Below are 24,134 nucleotides of genomic sequence, written 5' to 3' on the forward strand. Positions count from 1 at the left end.
TAGGGAGAGGAGAGTGCCAGGTAGGAGTGGAGAAGATGGACCCAGACTATTCTCTAAGGTATCCAGTGAAAAGAAAAGAGGCAACGGGCACAATTTTAAACACAGGAAATTCTATTTAAACATAAAAAAAGATTTTAAATGTCAACATGATCAAACCCCAGAACAGGTTGCTCAGAGAGGAATCAGAGATGCTAAAGAGTCTCCATCCTTGGAGATACTGAAAACATGACTGGACCTTGATCAACCTGCTCTATTTGACCTGGCTTTGAAAAAGAAGAGACGGACTAGATGATCTCCAGGAGGGCCTTCTGACCTCAACCATTCTGTGACTTGTCTGTGTTTGAGAACATTTTAGCATTCATATCAGACTGAGGGTGACCTAAACTTGTACAAATTGAGAGCAGTGTAGATTAGAATTGGGATATACATTATCAAAACCTTAAATCACTCATTTTGTATCTAGAACAATAGGGATAAGGATAAATTAGAAAGAAGACAAGAAAGATAAATTATAACAGTACACAGTCAGATGAGCAATCCAACCAGTCCTTCTGTATTTAAGTCTGCAGCCTTCATCATTTGATCAGCTAAATTAAGTCAAACTGGCTAGCTACCGATTCCTCTCAATGATCATGTAGAAGGGCTGCTACTGTAACTGGATGGGTCTGTACGTGTTCTATCTGATCAGAAAAAGAACACGACCCATTAAGGCAGAAAAGGTAGGTGTCTAGGATTACCAAACTGAAAATACATCCCTTTCAGACTTACACTGCATCAATATTTTTGAATTTTATCAAGTAAAAGACTTGATTCACATGCTGAAGACAAAATTGTTTCATTTAAAAAAATAGAAGGGGAAGACAGCTGAAATTCAGAAGCTTGATTGCAGAACATCAGTAGCCTAGGAATCTGAAAAACTATGGGCTGACAGACCAAGTAAGTTCAAAAGTGAAGTAGGGAAAAAATGAAAATGAGACGGTGACAGTAACACCTGACTCACTACAGGATCATGATATTCTAATGATCTATCCTAACAAACAGTGACGGCTGCTAGGATTTAAATAATCAATATAAAAAACAGTGAGATGATATGAAAGTCCAAATTTAGCCATATTCAAAGAAACAATAATAATTGGAGCTATATTAATTTTGTTTGGGTTCACAGTTGCACTTAATAGAAAAATACAAGAGAAATACCTTTGCTTTACTTTTGGAGGCAGCTTCTACATTAAGGCTTTTATGTATTCCAGCTGAAGTATCCATCCTATGCCATGCACCTTCACAGCTGGTAGAATTTGCATGTTCTCTCATTTGTGCTTCTGTGTCATCTAAGACCAAAGAAAGAGACAGGGAATTAATTTACAATAAGTAAATTGTCTAAACATCTGCATTCTTGGGATACACGTGCTCCCTTAAAGCTCTACAGAAAAAGAGCTGCCAAAATGGCACAAATCCAGACACCACAAGCATCAATTGTTTCCCGTACAGTACTCAAAGTTTACATCCAAGTCCCGAGATCAGCTGGCATTAAGAATACCATGCTCATACACTTCAAATTTTGTTTTCAGGTAGTTTATCATATTAGCATAAGTTAAACAAACCTTTTCATAAAACATTGTTTGCAAGATAACATGAACATAGATCAAACTCCAGTAGAAAACTAGAAGAGTTAAATCTGAGTAAAGCAAATTTTCTTGTGCTGGAGACAGGGTTTGACTGAGGAAGGTATCAGTGAACTGGTGATTTTGAACAATTATGTTTAGGAGGGACAGGTATGTTTCTGAAACCATCAAAACCACAAATAATCTTTATTAGGAGATCAAATCCAAACTAGGAGATATTGTTCATATAAGATCTAGAGGCTACCATTTCAACAAATGAGTTCCTGCTTGAAGGAAAAACATCTGCTTTGATCAGTGAGAAAACAAGCATGAAGCAAACACACACTTTTGTTTTGGTTTGGTTTTTTTTTGGGGGGGGGGGTAGGTGTTTGTTTTCTTTTGACTTTTGTTCTTATAGTAGATATCTGGAGTTTGGATATACTTCGTATTTCAAGTAACATCCCCCTCAGGTTGCTCCTCTCAAGTTTCCTCTCTATCTGCTGCTCCTTAAGCAGGAATTGCACACTGGTATTGCTAATAAAGGTTATTATTGCCAGCACTACTGAAAATCAGATGGTAATGACTATTAGTATCTTGGTCACAAAGTGACCCAAATACATACTTTCTCTAGCATTTATAGCAACTCTCCTACCAAAAGAACTGCAGAACACATTAGAGTATTTTTCTATTATTCAAAGCAACAACTACAAGTATAACTTAAGTGAATAGAGATCATTAACTCAATGAATTCCTGGTATTTTTTGACAAAAATCCACACTATTGTATAGTGAATTTAAGTACACTAACACTAGATTTTAAAAAATATAATAACCATTAGACACCCTTTAAACATATCTGCAAGGTCCCAGCATGAGGAAAATTACAGCTGTAAAGCTGTATCAGGGAAGCAGGCTCCAGAAAACCTTAATGGATATTTTTCACTAAGGTAAAAAAGTATTCTATTCACTCACTGCGCTGACTGTACAAGCAGGTTCCCCAAGACTGGTGTTGCCACAGTTCTATCAAGAGCAGCAGAGATGCTTTAAAGGGCACTCGCCCTTTCCTAAACATACCCTGTTAAGTTGATAGGCATATATACACACCAAAACGCATGCTGTGATCTTTACATATAAAATTTTGGAGAAATTTCCTGAATTATTACTTTAAATTAAGCAGATAGTATGGGAGTGTAACTTTTTTTTTGAAGATGGAAGGAAAAAAGTAGACTATATTTTATGCACACACTGTCAGCCCAGCTATAACTCAAAATGTTTTCCTTCTTTCCCTATATCCTCTATACCTATGTGAGCAAACAGACCAATTTTCTGGGCTGTTTGTTTGTTGGCAACATATTTATACAGCTTTTTCCAAAAGGAAAACTCTGAACAGACTTTAATTGCTACAAGACACTCTGGTAGCTATCCAGTATCAGGAAATGCTGAAATATCCAAGACAATTTAGAGTTGTACTTGGTATTACAATATTCTCTCTTGTGTTTAGGTTCTGTCTTTTTCAGGGGGAAGGCGGGGGGAGGCAGGTGCTCACAGCAAAAAAAAAAAAATATTTGGTGAATGAAAACTAGAGTCTTTCCACCACAGATTACTCCTAATAATCTTTAATAGCTACATACAATTAATTTTAAAATACTGTTGTAACCACTGCCCAGGGCTGACCCTTCTGTTCTTTAATTACCTGGAAATACCTCAGACAATTGCGAAATCTCTTGGCGGGTGTCACCTCCTGATGAATCAGATTGCCTTAGCAAAGCAATAGGTTGCCTCTTCTTTGGAGATGTAATATAGTAACCAAAAGATGGCTATAAAAAAAAAAATACCTCAGCATGAGTAAATTTAATCATTAATAAATAAGTCCAGTAGGCTTGCAAAGCAGTTTCAGCCACAGTGCCTCCCCAGTTGGTGTTTGGCTCATACTACTGAGCAGCAACCCATGTCTCGTAGCATTGCAAATGTCTAAACCAAATACATACACTTCCAATAGATACATGAACTAAACTAACAACTTATTTATACCACTTCAACCAAAGAAAGTACACATGATCTCATCATATTTGCAGCCCAGAAAGCCAACCATCTCCTGGGCTGCATCCAAAGAAGCGTGGTCAGCAGGTCAAGGAGGTGATTCTGCCCCTCTACTCAGCTCTCATGAGACCCCACCTGGAATACTGCATTCAGCTCTGGAGTCTCCAACACAGGAAGGACACGGAGCTGTTGGAGCAGGTCCAGAGGAGGGCCACGAAGATGACCCGAGGGCTGGAGCACCTCTCCTACGGAGACAGGCTGAGAGTTGAAGTTGTTCAGCCTGGAGAAAAGAAGGCTCAGGGGAGGCCTTCTAGCAGCCTTCCAGTACCTAAAGGGGGCCTACAAGAAAGCTGGAGAGGGACTTTTTGCAAGGGCATGTGGTGATAGGACAAGGGGCAATGGCTTTAAACTGAAAGAGGACAGATTTCGATTAGATACAAACAAGAAATCATTACTCTGAGGGTGGTGAAACACTGGAACAGGTTGCCTAGAGAAGCTGGGGATGTCTCGTCTTATCTGTCTTCAAGGCCAGGTTGGAAGAGGCTTTGAGCAACCTGGTGTAGTGGAGGGTGACCCTGTCCATGGCAGGGGAGTTGGAACTAGATGATCTTTAAAGTCCTTTCCAACCCAAACTATTCCATGATTCTGTGATCTCTGCCTGGAGGCATGCTCTGCTGCCCAGCTTCTAAATGCACCAGGACAGAACATGCCAACTCTACCAATTGATCAGGACACAAATGAATTACACAAGCATATTTGATTTCTTTCTCACATTGTACACACTGCCCTGCTTTTTTTTTTTTGTCTGCAACACAGATGAGATATGGTCTACCAAAAGCAGAAAAGAGACAGGTATCGGATAGATGCAAGAAGCATACAGAAGTATGTTGGTAAGTTTGAGTCTAGATTAATACATTTTTACTGAAGTTGGGCATTTGTCTAGACAGCACATGAACTACCAACAACCATTCAAAGATACACTCACTGCTCAAATACCCCTGTCCAACCAGCATTTTCTTCAACTACTATGTGGATCACTGGCTTGGACCTCCAACGTGCACCCTGTATATGGCGTACTTTTCTCTCTCTAATCCTACATATAATTAGTTCCTGACCAAAAGGTGAAGATCAGGATTTATCAATAACACCAGTCAGCCCTTCACATCAGAAATTCCAAGTGGGAAACAAAAGCCAATCCAGATCTGCCAAGTGTAGGAAATTTCTGTCGTGGTTTAGGCCAGCCGGCAACTAAACTCTACACAGTTGCTCACTCACCCTCTCCCACCCTCAAGGGATGGGGAAGATAATTAAAGGGGAAAAGGGAAGGAGACCCGTGGGTGAAGATAAGAACAAATTAACACTATTAATAATAATATATGAAAATATATATATATGTATAATGATAATAATATATACAAACAAGTGATGCACAATGTAATTGCTCACCATCCACTGACCAAGGCCCGTCCTGGACTAACGATTCTGAAACACACAAGTCCTGACACCGCAATCCCAGATGAGTGAGAGACCCAAAAAGAGAGCGAGAGACAGCACTCCGAGAGTCCCAGAGTGAGAGCCCCCAGAAGAGCAAAGGCCCTTCTTTCTGGCTGTCCCTCACTTTTATACTGGGCATGACACTGCATGATATGGAATACTTCGGCTAATTTGGCCCTCAATCCTAAATTTAAGTTCAAATCATGAGGAGAGTCATGGACCCCTCTGTCCTGGCCATGCTCCCCCCTATCCTGTTGCGTTCCTGCACACTGGCAGGAACATGGCAGCTGAAAAGTCCTTGAGGTCTTAGGGCCAACTACAAACATCAGTGCGCTGTCAGCATTTTTCTCGTAAGGAGTCTCAGACTGAAACCAAAACACAGGGCTCTTCTAGCTGCTAAAAAGAAGAACTAACTCCGTCCCAGCTGAAACCAGGACACCTTCCCAAGTGAAATTAGAAAAGCAGTTCTCAGAAGGAATTAGTTGCAATATAAAAAAACAAAGTAGTGCTAGCTGTCATTGCTCTTGTCCTTTCCTTGTGTCTTAATATTAACATTAAGATACATACCCGTTTCACATCACTGCCTCCACCAAGACAACCAAGAGCTTCAGATCTCTGACCAAAGAACTCCCCCAAAGACAAACGTAAATAACTGGCATCTTTATCAAGATCAGATGTTCTCAGCAGAAGGCAGCTATTGGCAGATTTCCATGAAGTATCTGCTAATTCCGATGCATTTAGACTGTCTACTTTTCCTGTCTGCAGACAAAGACATTTCAGAAGTTGTAACTTGCAAATAAATTAGAGAACTATTCCGTTTAGGTTGAGATAATCAGTTACCTGCACAAGTCTGTGTTCTTTTTCAAACTCTTCCTGGTCTTGTGCAATCATAGCTGCTGCTTCAGCTTAAAACCAAAGAGAACGTTTATTAAAATAAGGTTTAAGTTATTAAGTGCTGTCATTATTATTTTGCATCACAACTACATTTTGAGGGACAGATAATGCAATATTTAATTCTACATCTGAGACAGTTCGGGACACACTAGGAGTTATTCCATCCCATTATGGTGTGAAAAGTTCCTATGAAATTTGTTTTAAAAGAGTACTCCCTGTAACTTTAGGAGTCAGAGCAAAATCAGCATTTAGCTAACTTAGTGGTGAACAAAGAAAGTCTCTTATGGCCTTAACCTCAAATCAAACTAACTTTTCACAGGTTATGCTATCCATACTAGCTGGCATTGAGTATCAAATGGCTACTTCCAAAAAACCAAAACTTTTACTACATTTGGTTTTGAAAATTTCATCAAGGTGGTACCTGTGAATTGGAGCAAAAGAAACAGACTAGTTTGCACCTGTTCATGAAATACGTGTGCAAATTAACAGGCCAAATAAATCAATACTACTTTTAAATTCGAATGCTTATGTTATTTTCACAATTACTATTTACAGAGCAATGAACACTTACAGTATCTTCACCGAAATGATGTGAAAAACTGCTGATAAAGAGACATTGCTCTACCACCTCGTTTCAAGGTAAGTCTATCATTCAGCCCACCAAAACTTAGAAAATACATGGCCTTGTACACACAGCATCCCCAATCATAGAGGACACAGGGGAAATGGGGAAATATGTTTAGAACAGACACAAACTTGTAAAGTGAATACAGCTGTTGCCCATAAAATTACTTATGGGAAGTCACAGTATACACTCTGATGAAAGAAACAAAGTTGGAATACACCTTTATTGAGCAATCCAACTGTGTTTCATAAAAGCAACCTAGCACTACCAATGACACATTGTGACATCCAGTTGAACTTTAAGTCAATACCAGTTCTTCCTTAACCCTCTGTAGAAGCCATACAGCTTTCTAAAGACTTCCTGAAGCACCAAATCTGTCAAGTGGGCAATCCTGCACTATTCTATACAAGAATACAGTGTGCACAGTTTACTGATAGAGACAGATATGTCATGAACGAGACTCACATGTCAGATGTAGTATTTCCTTCCTGTCCCTACAAATAAAATCTCTCAGCTGTCAAACATCACACCTGAGCATTGCAAACAGACAGGGAAACGAGCAGCCAGAAAAATGCTAGCCACATTGACTCCATAAGCATGACTTCTACCATGTGAACAGGTAAACCAATCAGCCCTAAAGCAGAATTCCTTTAAAAACCCATCAGGTGGGGAAAAAGCTAAACAGCCTCAGAAAAATTTACAACAATCAAATATTCTAGTCACTCAAGGGTCTGAGATGCAGTAAAGTGTCTGAAATATCCCGGTGTTTGGAAAATAATGGAGAAGCTCTGCTTTACTGACATAGTAGATAGGGAAGTTTCTACCAAACTGGATGATATTTGCTTGTTTCAGCAGAAAACCACTAATCAACCCTGTTTAATCACTTATTCAAAATAAACAATTCTACACAGCAACATATAGAGCATTCTCTCTGAAAGAAAGAGGAACCCTGAGTGGACTGTAGATTTCTTCAGAACACATTAGCGCATCCATACGTCAACTTAAGAAACTAGAAGGGACTAGGAGAAATACTGTTGCACATATTGCTTGACTCTGTCTAGTCAAACAGATGACATTTTGGTGCTACGGAACTGATTTGTCTACAGTACTACATGCATGTTATCCAAGCCTGTGTGATAAACACAGGCTCTCATGAAGATAAGTCTGAGACAGCTGAAGGAAAACAAATTTAAGTAAACAAACATTCAAAAAGCCTGGAATTTGTTAGAAGATGACAGTCCAGTAAAGCCCCTCAATAAGCTCCAACATTTTTCAGTACCACTACCATTTTTCAGCATCAAGATGTTCCCAAGTGGGCCACAAAAAAAATCACCAGCTAGTGAATTCAGCAGCTCTTTTCAGATTCTAGTTGATTTTGTAGAAGCTTAGTGCTTAGTTATTTCCTGTCTTATAACCATCACGCAACCCAGAATAACTACTGTTTCCTCTTCTTGAAAGAGCAAATAACAATAATTAAAGTCCAAAAGAAAAATGGTGGAAATGATAGCTACAGGAGTTACTTTTGCTCATACAACAGGAACCAGTGACATATGTTAGAATGCTTTTTGAAACAAAACAAAAGACTCATGGGAAGAGTAGGAAGCATGGAAAGAAGCTATCAACTACAACTAATGATAATATCATTATAGGCTACCATCGACATCAGCTTTCAAATAATTTGTAGTATCCAAAGCCTCAAGGCTTTGCAACACCAAATACTCATTCGTCGAAGTGGGAAAAAAAAAAAAAGAAGAAAGTTTACTTAACACTACTACAGATAACAACAGCTATCTAAAAAGGAGAAAGATTACATACATCCAGTAATGAACTCCTCATTTATTTTATCTTCAGACAGATTTAAATCTTGTTCTTCATCAAATGAAGTATAATACGCAAGATCAGTCACCCATTTGCCCTCTTCATTTTGATAGACAACACTGTGTGGTAAATCACCTGAAAGATACATCAAACGCTGTACTGTTGATTAAAATAAAAAGAAACATGCAAACTCTCTTAAGTTTAGATTGAGGAGTTAAAAAACCATAGATTAAGTTGCTGCAACTGCAGGTTTAAACTAGTTTCATCATCAAATAACAACTCTTAAGTGCAATATACAACAGTCAGAATTTAAAAAAAAAAGTCAAAACTTATTCATGCTACATTTTTATTACCAACTTGCGCAACTGAAGAAAAACGCATAGCTTAAAATTTTATTTCTTTGCCATGCAACGGAACCTGGTCACAATTGTACAGATGGTTTACATCTAAAACAACCTACCTTTGTCTGTTGTAGCTGAACTTATGTTTTCAGAGCTGTCTGCAGTCGGAGACAGGTAAGCATCAGCAAGAGCGACTTCACATTCGGTTGCATCTGTTTGAGGACCATTTGCACTAAGAACTTCAGAAGTTGCGTAGTGCCCCAAAAATCCTCCTGCTGTGTGTAGTACTTCTGCATCAGAAGAAGCATCCTGACACTCAGAGGACTGTATTTCTTGCTTTGGAAGTACATCCGATACATCAGCTTTATGACTGTCCATGCACTGAAGATATAATGAATCTAATTGCAACTCAGCAGCAGTGGAATCTATCACATCTCCAGTAGTCATGGAATTCTTAGAAAACAACAATCATTTTTAAAGTGTCAGAAGTACAGTTGTTAACTGTTCGTGCTAGTAGTTCTAGATACAAAATAGTCCAAGTTAACTATGTTTGAAAAATATATCTGAAAACAAAGCATTGTTATTAATTTTTTGTAAAGGAAGTTTGGGTTGTTAGTTCAATCTCTAACAAGTTTTCAAATGCACTGACATCTACTACAGTCTTACTCTATATGATAAACAGAAATTTAAATGAAAATTTCATACCAGCTGCTGTACTGTTCTGGGCAGCATTTCTCTTTGAACAGAACATCCAGTTATCCCTTGATTTTGTGAATCTTCATCACTAACATTTCCTGAGTCTACTCCTGTCACAGCCTGGTAAGCGTCAGGAACCTGAAAGTTCTCCTTTTAAAAAATAAAATATATGTTACGCTAGAACAGATATATCGAAGGAAAAAAAATAACACTACACTTGTTTCTACAATGTTAAAAAATTCTCTGGTAAAGAGATTATTGTACTTTGTTCACTCATGTGCCACCGTCAGAGGCATCTCTAGCTGCTAGCGCCAGCACCACCAAGGACAACAGTTCCTGGTTATGCCAATCCATGCATCTGCCTCCAAGGGCATATAAAGCAAGAAGATGGAGGATCTCTTCTTATTCCTACTACATCCTTTCATTCCCTTTAACAAGGGCACCATGCTACTCCTCTTCCCATTCTGATTGACCCACTGCTGGATAAGGACTCCAAACCCAACTCAGAACCTGTTGTACCGACCCCACTGCCTATCTACAATGGCAGTGAAGTCGGAACACCTTACAGAAGTAGAGAAGGCCTGAGGTCAGAGAGCAGAACTGTGTTACCCTAACTCTTCAAACAACCACCTCCTCTTTTCTTCACATACAGCTGCAGATCAGCAACTGGCAGCCTATGTAGACCACTTTTACAGGGTCAACATATCAGTTCCTACAGCTTGAAAACTCTAACATCAGTTGGGAAATTTCAGAAGCTACAGTTCATTTAGCTGTTTAAATCAATCACACTTTCCCATTCTGGTCAAGCATGCAACTGCCAGGATCACATCCATCATTGCAAAGCCAAGAAAATGGAAAGGCAGTTAATCCCTGGCACTCTGTTTGTAACGGAGCCAACCGCTGCTCAAAGATAAACCACCCGTCAGCCAGTTGCTGCTCCACCCTTACCTTTCACACACTGACTACTTAATTAAGAGACTTAATTACTCTTCTGGAAAAATAAGTCTCTGATACTATACACTTAATAAAACCTTGAAGATTGCTATCCAAGATAATAAGCCAGTGATCAAAAAGATTTTATAAACTAGTTGTATGATAGAAAATAAGTGCCAGCTTGTTACCTTAATATTGACAGAAACAAAAAATAAGAGAGAATCTTTTGTCGGGAGTGAATTAAATTTCTTTTCAACAAGTTTAATCAATGTCTTCAAAGAAAATTCCATTCAGTTCTTTAAATCTTGTTGCAGTTAAAACTGTAAGACTGATTAAGAATAGCAACAAATTAAACCACTGAAAGTAGTTTTGTCACAGAACCATCAGATTAAAATTAAGCAATTCCTACACAGACAACAGGCCCATCTCCTGGATATTACAGGCAAGTTACAAGACAGATTGAAAAATGGCCTCAGTTCCAGTTCAGCTGACCAGCTTGCTGGGTCTGAAGAGGACAGCGTAAAGCAAGCATTTTAGGGGCATTAGTTTTCTTTGCATTCAGAGGCTGGAAATCAAAATCAAAATCATGACATCACAAGACAATGGTATCAGTAGAAACTTCTATTTAGTTACCAATGATATAATTTCCCTTAGTGGACTTGAGAGGTTCTCAAATGCTTATCTATAAACACCTTACCATCTCTGACACTAAAAACCACCACTAGGAAGGTTAGAAGGGAAGCAAGGTACATAAGAAACATTCATACCTTAAAGCATTCAAGAGAATGCCACAGAGGTACGATAAGGTCAGAACTACCATAAACAATCCAAAACTCTAAAAGCAATTTTTACTTTTGTAATAAGGATTAAGAAATGCAGTATTAAGTAGTCCAGCAGAAAAAGTCCCTCTTCAGGAAATACTACTGATGCTGTATCAGTTATTGCAGGATTTCTCTGAGGACAAGTCTCCATCATCCCAGAGAAGGGACAGAAATTCAGTCTTAGGAGTTCAGGGTTTTGTTGGTTTGGGTTTTTTTCCCTTTGCAAGACCAATTAATAGAATTGACTGCACATGGTTGTCTATCAGAGCTGCTTACCAGGAGAAAGGAAAAGGCTATGCATAGGACGAAGAGGAGTGTTAAGAGCAGGGTTAGAAAGGGGTGAGAAACCTTAATGGAGACTTCAATAAAGACAACATCATAGTAGGAAACCCTTCAGCTTTGCTTCAAGCCTTCCTGACAAGTGTCTCTTGGGACAGCCAGTGACTTACCTAATCCCACCTTATCTCATAAATAGTAAGACCTTTTGTAACAAGCAGATGAATCAGCTACTAGCTCAGCACTACAAGGAACAGGAAAATAAATACAGAAATAGATACCTAGCTTCTTCCTTTTCTCTTTTTTTTTTTCCAAGGAAATTGTTGCAGGGGGAACAGAAAAAGTCAGAAGCTCACTCAAATTGCTTTGTTTTTAGTTTAGAGCTGTATTTACTATCTTTAAATTTAAAGGGAATCCTTTGCTGTACAGGCTACCTGTTGGACAGTATTCAGGTTTGTCAGGAAAGAAATAAAACCTAGTTCACTCTGGCAAATAACCCTCAACGATTCCACCATGTTTAAGGGCCACTGGGCATGCTAAGCTTGGAACTTTAAACCTACTGGAAATAAGCCATTTTCGGAAAGCTTCAGCGCGGCGCAGCATTCTGAGAGGTTCTGTATGTTGGTGTCTCCTCTTATCATTTCTGGTTGTATCAGCTGCTCAAAATAAGCTTCCAGTTGGTTATCAAAGAACTCTTCATCATCGATATCATCATCTATAGAAACAGAAGAAGATAACGTATTCATCTTTCACGGACATTTTATATCACCTGGCATAATATCAGAGCAACTCCATAATTTTTAATACCTAGAGTCTCACAATACAATCACACAGAACAGAATTATCCTGTTTTTCCCTTAAAATAACTGGGTCACAGAAATGTGTAATTGTATTACTCCATGACTAGTGATATACAGCAAAATAAGATGACTATAAGCTAGCATGTTAACTCCTAGGCCATCAAGTGACTCATCTTCTTTCAAATGATCTATACATCACACATTTCAACTAGCAAATCATATTTTACTTTTAATTTATGGGTATGTATACATGTAACATTTTTCAAACTTCACAGAAAGCGACTGAAGCACAGTTCTATATTTCAACAGAAAAAAATGTTGAGTGCTATTACTAAGAACAGTACTATTCCTATTTGCCAAGTGAGAAGTTTTCCAAGACATAATTTTTCTTGGTTTGGGCTTTTTTTTTTTAATTTGTGGGGGCTGGCAGAAGATGAGAGTTTACAGGGCTTCTGTTTGTTTTTAAAGACCCAAACATCTATCAGCTTTTTAGGGCATGGTTAAATGCACTCTTAAAACGACTGTAAAACATACACCAAGAAGTCTGACATCTTTACTTTTTATTATTTCCAGGAAAAAGCATCCTGTTTGTTCAGTAACCCTACTTGAATGCAGGGCTGCTTGATCTCAAGATAACAGTATACCTCTTTATCACTCTGCCTTCCTCATTTTTGGTGCATCTGAGGACACACTCTGTCATCCTTCGCATTATGTGCAAAGTCAACTGCATTAATAAAGAAGAGCATGTTTGTCCTTCAGCAGCAGCCACTGGAAGGGCACAGAAGTTTCAAAACTCTTGTTCAGCTATACAGAACTCAAGCTTTCATTTTTATCCCTACAGGTAAACTAGACTTCCGACTTGGGTGTCACCATGCATGTGTGACATCTATAAAGAACTCAAACTTAAGTAAAAGTTAATTCTAACTGCACGGATATGTTCTTCATTATAAAAGTTTCTCTCTATTAATCTAAATTGAAGCTGTAGCTGGGGTTTCCACTTTATTAAATGACTGTCCACATCTCTATCTCTATTTTGGATTCATAGTAACTGAGGACTGTTGTTTAATTTGTTTAGATTAAACTTCCAATTGTGATTTTCTCTGACAAATTGCATAGCCACCTACTCCTATTACAATTTTAAAACAGCCAGTTTCCCAATGAACGCAGTTTTCTTTAATATTCCTAATAGTAGTTTTGGATCAAGCATAATCCTAGATTAAATATCTCAGTAAAACAATACCTTTCCTCTCAAGTATGCGTTAGCATTGTTTCAGAATTCCAGACTCAACTACTCAGAGTTATAAATACACTTACCAGTGGAATCTTCTGAGCTTGCAAGAGATGAGAGTTTCTCATTTTCCAAGAAACTTGAAAGGCTATTGCTAAGATCATCACTTAAGATTTCACCTTCTATCAGCTTTTCAGAAGGTTCAGATGGATCAGCCTGTGAAAAGCATCCATATAGAAATGTTTCTAGGAGTTACTAGCTATTGTATAAATTCAGTGAATAATAAACAGTTAATGAGGTAGATAGTATTCCAAAACTCTTCCTTATTTTTTCCTACTTATCCCCACAAACATTCTAGTTCCAATGGACTTTGCCTGCTAGCTTCCAGAACAGATAAACGCAAGAAATACAGGGACCATAAAGGGCAACAAGGCAAAAAGCATCTGAATGGCACCAAACTTAAATACCCTCAAAAATAAAATACTGAACAATTGCATTAAAGAGTTTACAGTTGAAAAAATTGTCCCCCCATTCATTAAGCTGCAATCCCAACTTAAAAAGTACAAAGACAACTCTCAATAGTTTCCTGTGCTGCTAAAACAGTGCTTCTTCAGAAATCATACACTCAGATAAACCTTTTGGGTTTTTTTTATTTTCTATAAGGTCCAAAAGTTCTCCCACTCCTGTGTGCCTTGTATCTCTGTGCCCATAACTGTCAGCTTCTCTAACACAGTAAATAAAAGCAGTTGAAGCATAGCCCTGCCTGTCAATACCTGCAGCTGTTTGCTAGCTTGGGGACAGATACCCAAAAAAACAAAACAAAAAAAATATAGAGGCAGCAGGAATATTGTGTTCTTACAAATGGTGCAGTTTTTAATATGGAGGACACTGAAGATGTCATCTGAACTAACATCCCTCAAAGTAATTAATGAGTACAGGGGCAAGTCAAATCAGGTTGATATTGTTTACTCCAAAAGCTTTCCAAAATGTTCTTCAAAGGCTTTTCACTAAGCTAAACTACAATTGGGATAAAATGTAAGGTCCTTACACAGATACAGAACTATGAGACAGCAGAGACTAGGAGTGAACAACGATTTTCACAACTGAGAAAGATCAAGTGGAGTCATGCTCCCATGGTACTAATTATGTTAAGTGATCTGCCAAAAGGATACTAGTACTGTCACAAACTTAATGGATATACAACATAACACAATAAAACGGTTCAATTCCCTCCCTCCTCTTCTCACAGAATTAAGTCTAGTACAATTAATATTAGAACATTTTCACTTTCACTGTATTTAGAAAAGTTTTCACCTTGTTATTCTTACTGTCTGGAAGAAGACGTATTCCGGTTGACAAATCTGGAACAAAAGAATGTAGTGTAATCAGTATTTTATTACGTTCTTGTGTTATACTAAGTGCTAACTATTCTATAAGACAGCAGACTGAGCCTCTTGAAGGTTCGGCATACACCATAGAAATAACCCTGAAACACACCTGTTATCACAATACCAAAGTTTACATGTTCTTATAACATGATCAAAAGTATCTGGGAATAATTAAAAAGCCAGGGCTTCATCAGGGCTAGAACCATAAAAATTATGAAAGACAATTACTGCCTTGAGGACTTACATAAGGCAGGGCAAAAAATTAAGGAGTCTGTCCTGGTTTTAGCTGGGACAGAGTTAGCTCTTCTTTTTAGCAGCTAGAAGAGCTCCGTGTTTTGGTTTTATTCGGGGCCTCACGTTCATCCGGGATTGCAGCTTCAGGACAAGACTGGCTTCGGATAAGAGGGGGTGGTGAGCATCTACACTGTGTAGTACTTATCTGTATTAAATTGTTCTTATCTCAACCCACAGGTTTCCCGTTTCTCCTTTAATTCTCTCCCTCATCCCTGGGGGTGGGGGAGGGGGAGTGAGCAACTGTGTAGGGTTCGGCTGCCGGAGCGGCCTAACCCACGACAGAGTCCCAGGTCCCATTAGCGGAAGTAAGAACAAGTGTTCTGTTCCATTGTTGCATTTCAGCTATTGGGCCAATTCTTTTTTGGACCTCTTGTAAGCAGCTTCCACTTGTCTTCGTGTTATATCTTGTGCAAGTCCCACAAGACAGAGAACATCTTAGACATGCACATGCAAATTTTAGCAAAAAAGGTTTATAATTCTTAAATAATAGATGGGAATAAAAGGCAATTTCTGGACTAGAACCCTAAACCTTGAATAAACAAGATAAAACTAATTAACTAAATATGGTCAGGCATGATCAAGTCTCAGTTTTTCAAAGCATCATTATTTTTGTTCCCATAGTTACTGCTACTTCCTCAATACTACAGTAAGTGACTAAAGTCAACATTTCACTGTTAGAAGTGTGTTTTATAAGGGTCTATTTATATTACAAACCATCATACTTTCTAGTTGAACATGTTCTCTATTAAACAGTTAATCCTTATCTCATGAAAATCTATGCAAATATTCAGATAAAGTTTAGAAAAGGGTAATGACTAGAAGTATATACTTACTAAGAAAATTTACTGAATTTTAAGGAATGACCAGAATTTAATCACAGGACTGGCATTAGCAAAAAAACCCAAAACAGTTTAATACCAAGAGTCATGCTTTTAAAATAATTTACAGCATATTATTTTGCTTCCACTATTGTATTCATATTTCAAAAAAGCATAGTTTTCGCAGCAAGTATTCCAAACTACTTCTTCATGCATCACCTCACTAGAAAAGCAGGTTTCTACCTTCTATAATTGCAGTTAAAGATCACCTATTACAGGTTGGAATAGGTCAAGAAAAGAGACAGTTAAAATATCATCTCATAGACTTACACCTACTGAAAGAGAAGGCATAGAAAACAACCTACATACACTTTTTCTACAAGTTTCTGAAATTAATTCAGATTCCTACTACTAACATTCTAATTACGGTATTTCATAGCAAACATTATTTTCATCAGCTTCTTGTCTAGCTTTGTACGTCAGGCAGAAATCTAATGTCAAAAACTGAAAACTAAACTGAAAACACAGAAAGCAATGTCAACCATAAGCTTTCTGTGGTTTTAGTTTGTTTAAGTCAAAGAGATTCTTTTTCGAAACCCTTTTACACTATGCCATAAAACAGTGAAAAGGTCAGGAGAAGACATCTATAGCATAAAAAGCTAATTACACCCAGAATAAGTACACAATTTTTCTTAAATTTTAATACCTTCCAATCGTTCAAGTCGCAATACCTCATGCAAGGTATCTTGACTGCGATTTGAATGCTCAATGACATTCTGAGCTTGCTCTCCGTATGCTGAGTGGGATTCTTTCAAACTAACAGAAGGTGCCTGAGGTTCTTTAACTTGTGTAGCAACTTCCCTAGAAAGAGAATTATTTCAGTAAAAAAAAAAAAACAACACACTCTGAAATATATAGATCAACATTAGCATACAATATCTCTCTAAATAAAGATTCAATAAATTCTCCAATCCTAATTCCTCTGTCTCTAGGAAGTCAGCTGTTCCCATTAACATAGATTCTACAGACCTATTACAATAAAGGAATAAATATCAAGATTACAAGGGCTTCAGTTTCACAATCCAAACTACGAAACAACTAGTGAAATTTAATGTAACATATGCCTCTCTACTTTTTTCTGTCTGTTCTTTTCTCTTTCATTTCTGAAAAAAGGGAAAAGAGTAAGAGGGAAAGGGTCTATTCCACGTAAGTTCCATGATCCATTTGGAGCAAGTCAAACCCTAGACAAGACTTTCTTAAGTCCACAATATCAGCGTGCCTTTTGTAACATTAAATTAGGGACTAAGTCATAAAGAACACGACTTACTGAAATTTCACACAGTTCTGTTAAATAACAGCTTTTATAACTCTGCAGGAAAGTTATTTTTCACTTCTGGTTTCACAGGACTTCAACACAGGCAGATAAGCTAATCACATAAGATGTTAAAATTTCCACATTGAGTGAAATGAACCATATTTTTGCCTTAATATTTTAGATATCTAAATAAAACTAACATTTGAAAGTCTAAAATGCAATTATTTTATGTTTTGTATTTTTCTTACTTCAGCACAGTGAAGACACTGACTCCTTTTAAATCTTATCTTCTTTGTTTTTTTAGGGACATATTGACTACCGGGCAATTTTATCAGTGAGAAAGATGCACATTGCAGTTTCTGTCGCAACAACAGGAACAAATTTGACCTTGGTTAGACTGACCTATCCAACAGCTTCCAACACTTCCACCACTTATTAATGCTCTCTAAATTATTTCACTAACACTAGTTATTTCCTAAGAAATAGCAATCACTGAGGCTACAAGGAAGCTAAATTTAATATAAATTTCTGTACCCAAACTGCATGATACTTACTTGGAACAGACTTAAATCACTGTAAACTATTACTCACACACAACACGAACCAGATACATCAGCTTAATTCTAGACTATGTAACATGAACTAGGTAAATACAAGCCAGATTCAAGTCAATTAATTAATCATGCTTAGGAAAGTTTTGATTTGTGTGACAACGAAACATCATAGCTTAAAAAAAAAAAACAAACCACAAACACTTCTAAAGATTCATTCCTGTTATGTACATGAAGCCAAATTAGTCAATTAAACAATGTTGTTCACGTAGGGCTGTACAGGCTAAGTGGTAGCATTGCACATTGCTTCCACATAGCCTGCCAGTATCCTTCTTCAGAAGACATGGAGTTGTTTCAGTAGGAAAAGCTGTCCAGGTTGCCAAACACTAAGTTAAAAGGCTAACGCACAGCTGACCTCTCCGGTTACTGCCATCAAAAAGCCAGTGGTAAAAGCCGCTGCTGAGGGGGGCAATTCAATCCTGAAGTATTCCATAATTAGCTTATAGTATATGTAAATCTACACACTACTTACTGGTATGTGAATTTTAGGACAGAATTAGATTTTAACCATCTCACTTACATGTCACCACAAAAGCTGAGAGGAAGTCTCCCCATTGGCTCAGGATCTGACTGACTACTGTGAGAAGATCCTGACAGAGGTGAATGCTTCCCTTCTAAATAGGATGCGCAGGTATCAGAAAGCCTGTAAAGGTGAGGAGGAAAAAAAAACACACAGCAGAATAATTCTAATACACACCCTCTCCTGTTTTCCAAAGAATTGGAAAAAATAAAACCATATTGATGGCCACTCATCTCCTACAAGTTCAATTATTTGAATATTTTGGCATTTTCTAGCTGTTCTGTAGTTACAGGTACACATATGCACCCAGAATGATCCTCTCTAGTCTTCTGTAGCTCTTTAGAGAAATATCACACCGTCATTTTTAGTGGCTAGTGCTGCCTCACTTGAAACGCACAGTTCTGGAAAGACAGAGCACAAAAGTCTGATCTTACTTCTTGTTGAGTCACAGGACAGCAGATAAGTGAGCAAAGACTTCTAATTGTTACTCTTTGTTCTACACTCCTCACTGAACAAATCATTATAAATCTGTTAAATTTTAATTCGTACCCATAACATTAGTTCTTACGCTACTCTTTCTAAAATGAGCCAGATTCAGATAAATTAAATAAGCAGTTAATAGAGCTAAGAGAACACACATGTAAAAAATATATTATTCTCTATATGACTTCAAACTCAAGTACACTAAGCTGAACAGCTGAGTTAAAAGAAATTTGATTGTTATCAGTCCAAAAGCTAAACTATTCTTTTAAAGGGTAATTTAGTAAAAGTTAAGTATTTATGAGTTATGAATTTAATGCAGATTTTTCTTCTCCAATACAATCAGTCCTATGTGTGCTGGCTAATTAGTACGCTGCTGATTAGCACACAGTTTTATTGTCTACCAAATAATCTTTCAAAAAAAAATTTCCTCTCCAAAGTTAAATGTTTCAAACCAGTCAACTGTTTTTTTATATTATTAAGTAGCATTAACTGATAGTCTCACCTGTTGTCACAGATCATTTTACTCCTGGCAACAGTTGAAGCCGCAACAGGTAAGCCAGGGTTTGAGGAAAGAGTAACATTTTCAAAAACAACGCTTGCATTGCTACTCAACGAATGGCCCAAGAAGCTTGGAAATGTCTCATCGGCAATATTTCTGAAGTCTTCCATCATCCTGCACAAGTTGCTTAAAATAGCACTCTGCCTGGCAACACGATCAGCCCTGGTCCAGCAGCATCTGAGAGCAGGAACAAAACAACTATGCAGTTACACAAGTCACAGTAATGCTGTCAAAAATGCGTTACTTATGCATCACAGCCAATATTCTTTGGCAATCACAACACCTGGTCCACAAACGTGCTCAAAAATTACTTCCAGTCCTCTCCCACAATCCTTTTGGGGGCCACAGAGTTTTACAGCCTTCTTGGGCTTTCTAAAAAGAGCAGCACTCCTGCAAGCGAGAGTACCGACGCCGCAAGACGTGCCAACCTATATTTAGCCTGTAAAGCTGCTTGGACTAAGACAGCCTTCCTCCATTTCCACGGCAGCGAGCACCTGGGGAGCTGGGAACTCCGGGACGCGACCCTCTCGGGCCGCTGCTCGGCAGGCTACAGCCTAACGCTGCCGATCTCAACACGGACGGCCCGGGCCTCACCCCACCCCAGCACTCCGTGCAGGCACCACCACCTCCACCCCACCACCCGCCGCGGTCCGAGCGCGGCACGGCGGCTCCGCCGGGACAGGAAGCGGCGCTACGACGCCAGCGACTCCTTTTCCCCAAAGGGATGGGGATCGGCGCTGCCCTTCCCGGAGCTGCCGCGACCACGACCGAGGGGACCACGCTCCCAACCGTCCCGCCGCTACTCGCCTGAGAGGACAGGAGAGGAGAGGGAGGGAGGGAGGGAGGAACCGCGGCCCAACCGCCAAAACTTCAAACTCCGGCGCCCTCCGTACGCGCCGTCCCGCGCCCGCCGCACTGCCCTGCCCTGCCCTGCCTTGCCCCGCCCACGCCGCTCCGCCGCGCAGCGCCCCTCAGAGGGCGGGCGGGCCCCACCGGCTCACCCGGCGCGCCGTAGAAACGACCGCAGCCGCAGCCGCCGCCGCCAGCCCGTAGACCAACCCCCGGCGAGGAGCGCGTGCGCGGCGCCGCCGCTCGCCTCCCAAACTTTCCCGAACCCGCGCGCGCTTCCCGCTTCCCCCTGCCGCCCGCGCCGCGCCGCCAGCCAATAGACGAGCCCCAACCAGAACCGGCGATTGGCCGGCGGGGCACGACAGGAGGCGGGGGAAAAAAGGAGCGGGGGGCGGGGCGCCGAGAGAGGAGGATGCTGATTGGGCGAGGGCCGCGCGGCACCGCCCACCCCGCCCGCCGGCGGGGCGCTGCGGTCCGTTAGGCGGGAGGCGGGCGGGGGCGGGGCCGGTGTGCCGCGGGAGAGCGCGCGCCGGGGCGGGCAGTGTGGCGCTAGGGCTGACGTGGGGGCGGGATTCGGAAGGAGACGGTGAAATCGGTTATCTCATGTATTTGCTTACGGAGCGGCGGGGTCCGAACCCCCGTACCGCAGACTGGCCCGGGGCCTTTCAGGGGAGCAGCGGCCGCTCCTGAGCCAGCGCGTCGCCGCGGAGATGTGCCGCCGGTGATGCCGGACCGGCCGGTCAGGGCATAGCCGTGTAAAAAGGGAAAAGCTTTGGTCGCGTTTACTTGTGTGGCGTTTTTTATTTGTGTCGCCTGCGTTGTTTGTATGACTGGCTTCGTTTTCCGTCGTATTGTTGCTATGTGAGTCGCTCAGATGAGGCTGAGCCATCGATGTGCAGTCTATGTGCAGTACGTGGAAAATCGTATTTCGATTTCGAAGCATAAATGTCACGTTTCTTCAAGTAGAGGATGAGAAGGCAGCAGATGCCTTCCAAATACACGTGTGTGTGTGTGTGTGTGTAACAGCTTCAAAAGATCTAAATCAAATTCTGTGTTATTCCTGGACATTTTTACAATTCACTGTGCTGACTTTGGCTGAGGTAGAGTTAATTTCCTTCACAGTAGCTAGGATGGGGCTGTGTTTTCGATTTGTGCTGAAAACAGTGTTGATAACACAGGGATGTTTTCGTTATTGCTGAGCAGTGCTTGCACAGAGTCAAGGCCTTTTCTGCTTCTCACCCCATTCCACCAGAGAGTAGGCTGGGGGGCACAAGGAGTTGGGAGGGGACACAGCTGGGACAGCTGACCCCAACTGACCGAAGGGATATTCCACACCATATGACATCATCCTCAGCATATAAAGCCGGGGGAAGAAGGAAGAACAGGGGGACATTCGGAGTGATGGCATTTGTCTCCCCAAATCACTGCTACATGTGATGGAGCCCTGCTTTCCTGGAGATGGCTGAACACCTGCCCGCTGATGAGAAGTAGTGAACGAATTCCTTGTTTTGCTTTATGTATACGTGCAGCTTTTGCTTTCCCTATTAAACTGTCTTTATCTCAACCCATGATTTTTCTCACTTCTACGCTTCCTATTCTCTCCCCCATCCTACCAGAGGAGACTGAGCGAGCACCTGTGCAGGGCTTAGTTGCTTCCTGGGGCTAAACCACGACATGCACTTCTACAGTTGTATTTCTGGTATGAAGATGGCAAAAAGCTAGAACGAGAGTGAAAATTCACACACTCGACGTCATCAGAAGTTCGTACTGTGTTCAAATACGTTCAAAACAAAACCAAACAACAACAAAATAACAACAAGAAAACCAAAGCCACCTCCTAGCTACTACAAGACCCAAAAACTTACAGTCCTGGAAGTTCCAGCTGAGATGTGCTCCAAGCACATAAACAATATGGGATAATGCGTATCTTCTTTCAGAAGAACAAAAGGGACAGCAGCCTTACAAAGTGCTAGATAAATTTAAAATACTACAAGTACCTGCTGTAATCATCCGTTTCTAAGCCCTTCTGTAATCTCCCTCCCTCCTAGGGTTTCTGCTGCTTATTTTTGAGGGCCCAGATCCTTCACAGAAGTACAGTTCACAATCTGGAGTCATGGGAGCAAGGGAGATGAATAAAGAGGGAAGCATGAGTTTGAAGAAGCAGAGGTAGACAGCCAAGGATATGGAGTGTAAGGTCAAGATTTGGAGAGACTTCAATGCAAAATGGCAGGCAGGGGGAAAAGCAACCGTCAGCTACAAAACCAGTGTACGTTCATTTGTTGAAGCCAAAGTACTTGGCCAGTCCATTGGAAACGTGACTTGTTTGCACTGAAACGGTAACAGCATGTTTCCATTAGTAAGATGAGTGACTGGAATTAGTCAGGATGTCTAATAATAATACATGTTCAGCAAAGAGGAAAATAATGTGACGAGGCTGAATTAACTATGAACAAATGCATTAAAAGCTGCAAAAAGTTGTCGTTTACTTTATTGTTAACATAACTGGTTATTCTGGGCTCCAAAAGAATAGCAGAAGCAAATTTAAATTAAAAAAAAATGCAAGCAGGAATCTTTCCCTTACATTTGGCTTATCAAGGATAGTTACATGTAAAGAATTATCTTTGAACATACTTTACACTACTTTTTGTTTCATTGCAGTAATTGAGGCATACCCGACAGACACTGTAGGGTCTCACAGCACAAACTTTTACCATTGGGAAACAGCAGCATATCTATAGACACTGCCGCCTTGCTTTTCTTGATGGCTGCTCAGGAAAGAGCCCTATTTTTTTTCCTGGTACAAGTAGAAGTGGAGTAAAAAAAAGACCAATTGCTGTACTGAAGGGAGTGACCTTTTAAAGGGGTAAGACAGAAATTCTGCAAGTGCCTTAAATCTTCGAAAGTATATGCTGCTGCTTGCATACTCAGAAACAGTCTGTTCTGTTTCAGGAATGAATCGCAGTATAATAGTTGGGTATGTTTGTGTTTTGGGCTTTTTTGAATGACTCATTCTCCCATAGAGGAATATTGTTAGTTCCTAACCCCATTTAAATCTTATGTTTTAATCATGTAATGTTTACGTTGTTACCATATAACAACATATGGCATAGTTTTATAAAATTTAACATTTTGGTTAAAAGGTCCGAATACTTGCTTTTACTAAACTTTTTTTTTTTTTTCTTTCTTTTCTCACAGTTCTGTTCCTGCTGGCTGAAAAATATCAGCGACCTACCTCAACGCATGGTCATCTAGCACTCCGTAACATCATTACCCCTCATGGTTCTTTAGTAAAGTAAAACTAGATTCCTTAGAGACAAACCAAGAAACTAATCTACTGTATCTGAGCAAATCAAGTTTTCAGAATACAAGAAAAATTCACAGGAAGTTGCCATTGTTTTGGAAGAATACAGGTTGCCCTCTACAGTGGTCTAGTCAAGGAAGTAGCATGAGCCCATTTTGAAGCACACTGAAGTACACTGTCACACTTTGGTTTTCTGCTGCACAGAGCCCACCTTTATCATTCCTCCCCTACGATCGGCTGAACAAGCTCAGCAATTACATCCTGTACAGTTATGCTACTCCCTACCAATACCATGTAGTCATTGTCCAATTGTACCCTCCCACCTGCCTCACGCCAGCCAAAGCCTGAGCCAATGCCAGCACACTGATCCACAGCAATGGCGTTCCTGTGCCGACGCATCAAAAAAGGCGGCTTTTAAGTCAGTACTGTT

At 40.0% G+C, this 24,134-nt stretch overlaps 1 protein-coding gene across 2 annotated transcripts in view; it reads right to left on the reverse strand.

Moving 5' to 3' along the window:
• CEP192 (centrosomal protein 192) overlaps positions 1-19,698 on the reverse strand; it is an 81,181-nt gene extending 61,483 nt beyond the window's left edge. Inside the window, exons 1-13 of one of the 2 annotated variants that reach the window (XM_086608547.1) lie at positions 19,498-19,698; positions 18,513-18,635; positions 16,773-16,927; positions 14,881-14,927; positions 13,653-13,782; positions 12,099-12,253; positions 9,518-9,658; positions 8,932-9,265; positions 8,469-8,606; positions 5,975-6,039; positions 5,702-5,893; positions 3,294-3,417; positions 1,198-1,328 (exon numbers count right to left, since the gene is read on the reverse strand). In XM_086608547.1, the coding sequence (XP_086464673.1) occupies positions 1,198-1,328; positions 3,294-3,417; positions 5,702-5,893; positions 5,975-6,039; positions 8,469-8,606; positions 8,932-9,265; positions 9,518-9,658; positions 12,099-12,253; positions 13,653-13,782; positions 14,881-14,927; positions 16,773-16,927; positions 18,513-18,635; positions 19,498-19,667 (1,905 nt within the window). In that variant the 5' untranslated portion in view covers positions 19,668-19,698. Of the gene's footprint in view, positions 1-1,197; positions 1,329-3,293; positions 3,418-5,701; positions 5,894-5,974; positions 6,040-8,468; positions 8,607-8,931; positions 9,266-9,517; positions 9,659-12,098; positions 12,254-13,652; positions 13,783-14,859; positions 14,928-16,772; positions 16,928-18,512; positions 18,636-19,497 lie in introns of both variants that reach the window. The other variant, XM_086608548.1, reaches the window with a different exon arrangement.
• Between the last annotated feature and the right edge of the window lie 4,436 nt (positions 19,699-24,134).

This window comes from Tauraco erythrolophus, chromosome 3 (assembly GCF_009769465.1).
Source record: "Tauraco erythrolophus isolate bTauEry1 chromosome 3, bTauEry1.pri, whole genome shotgun sequence".
Lineage (NCBI taxonomy): Eukaryota > Metazoa > Chordata > Aves > Musophagiformes > Musophagidae > Tauraco > Tauraco erythrolophus.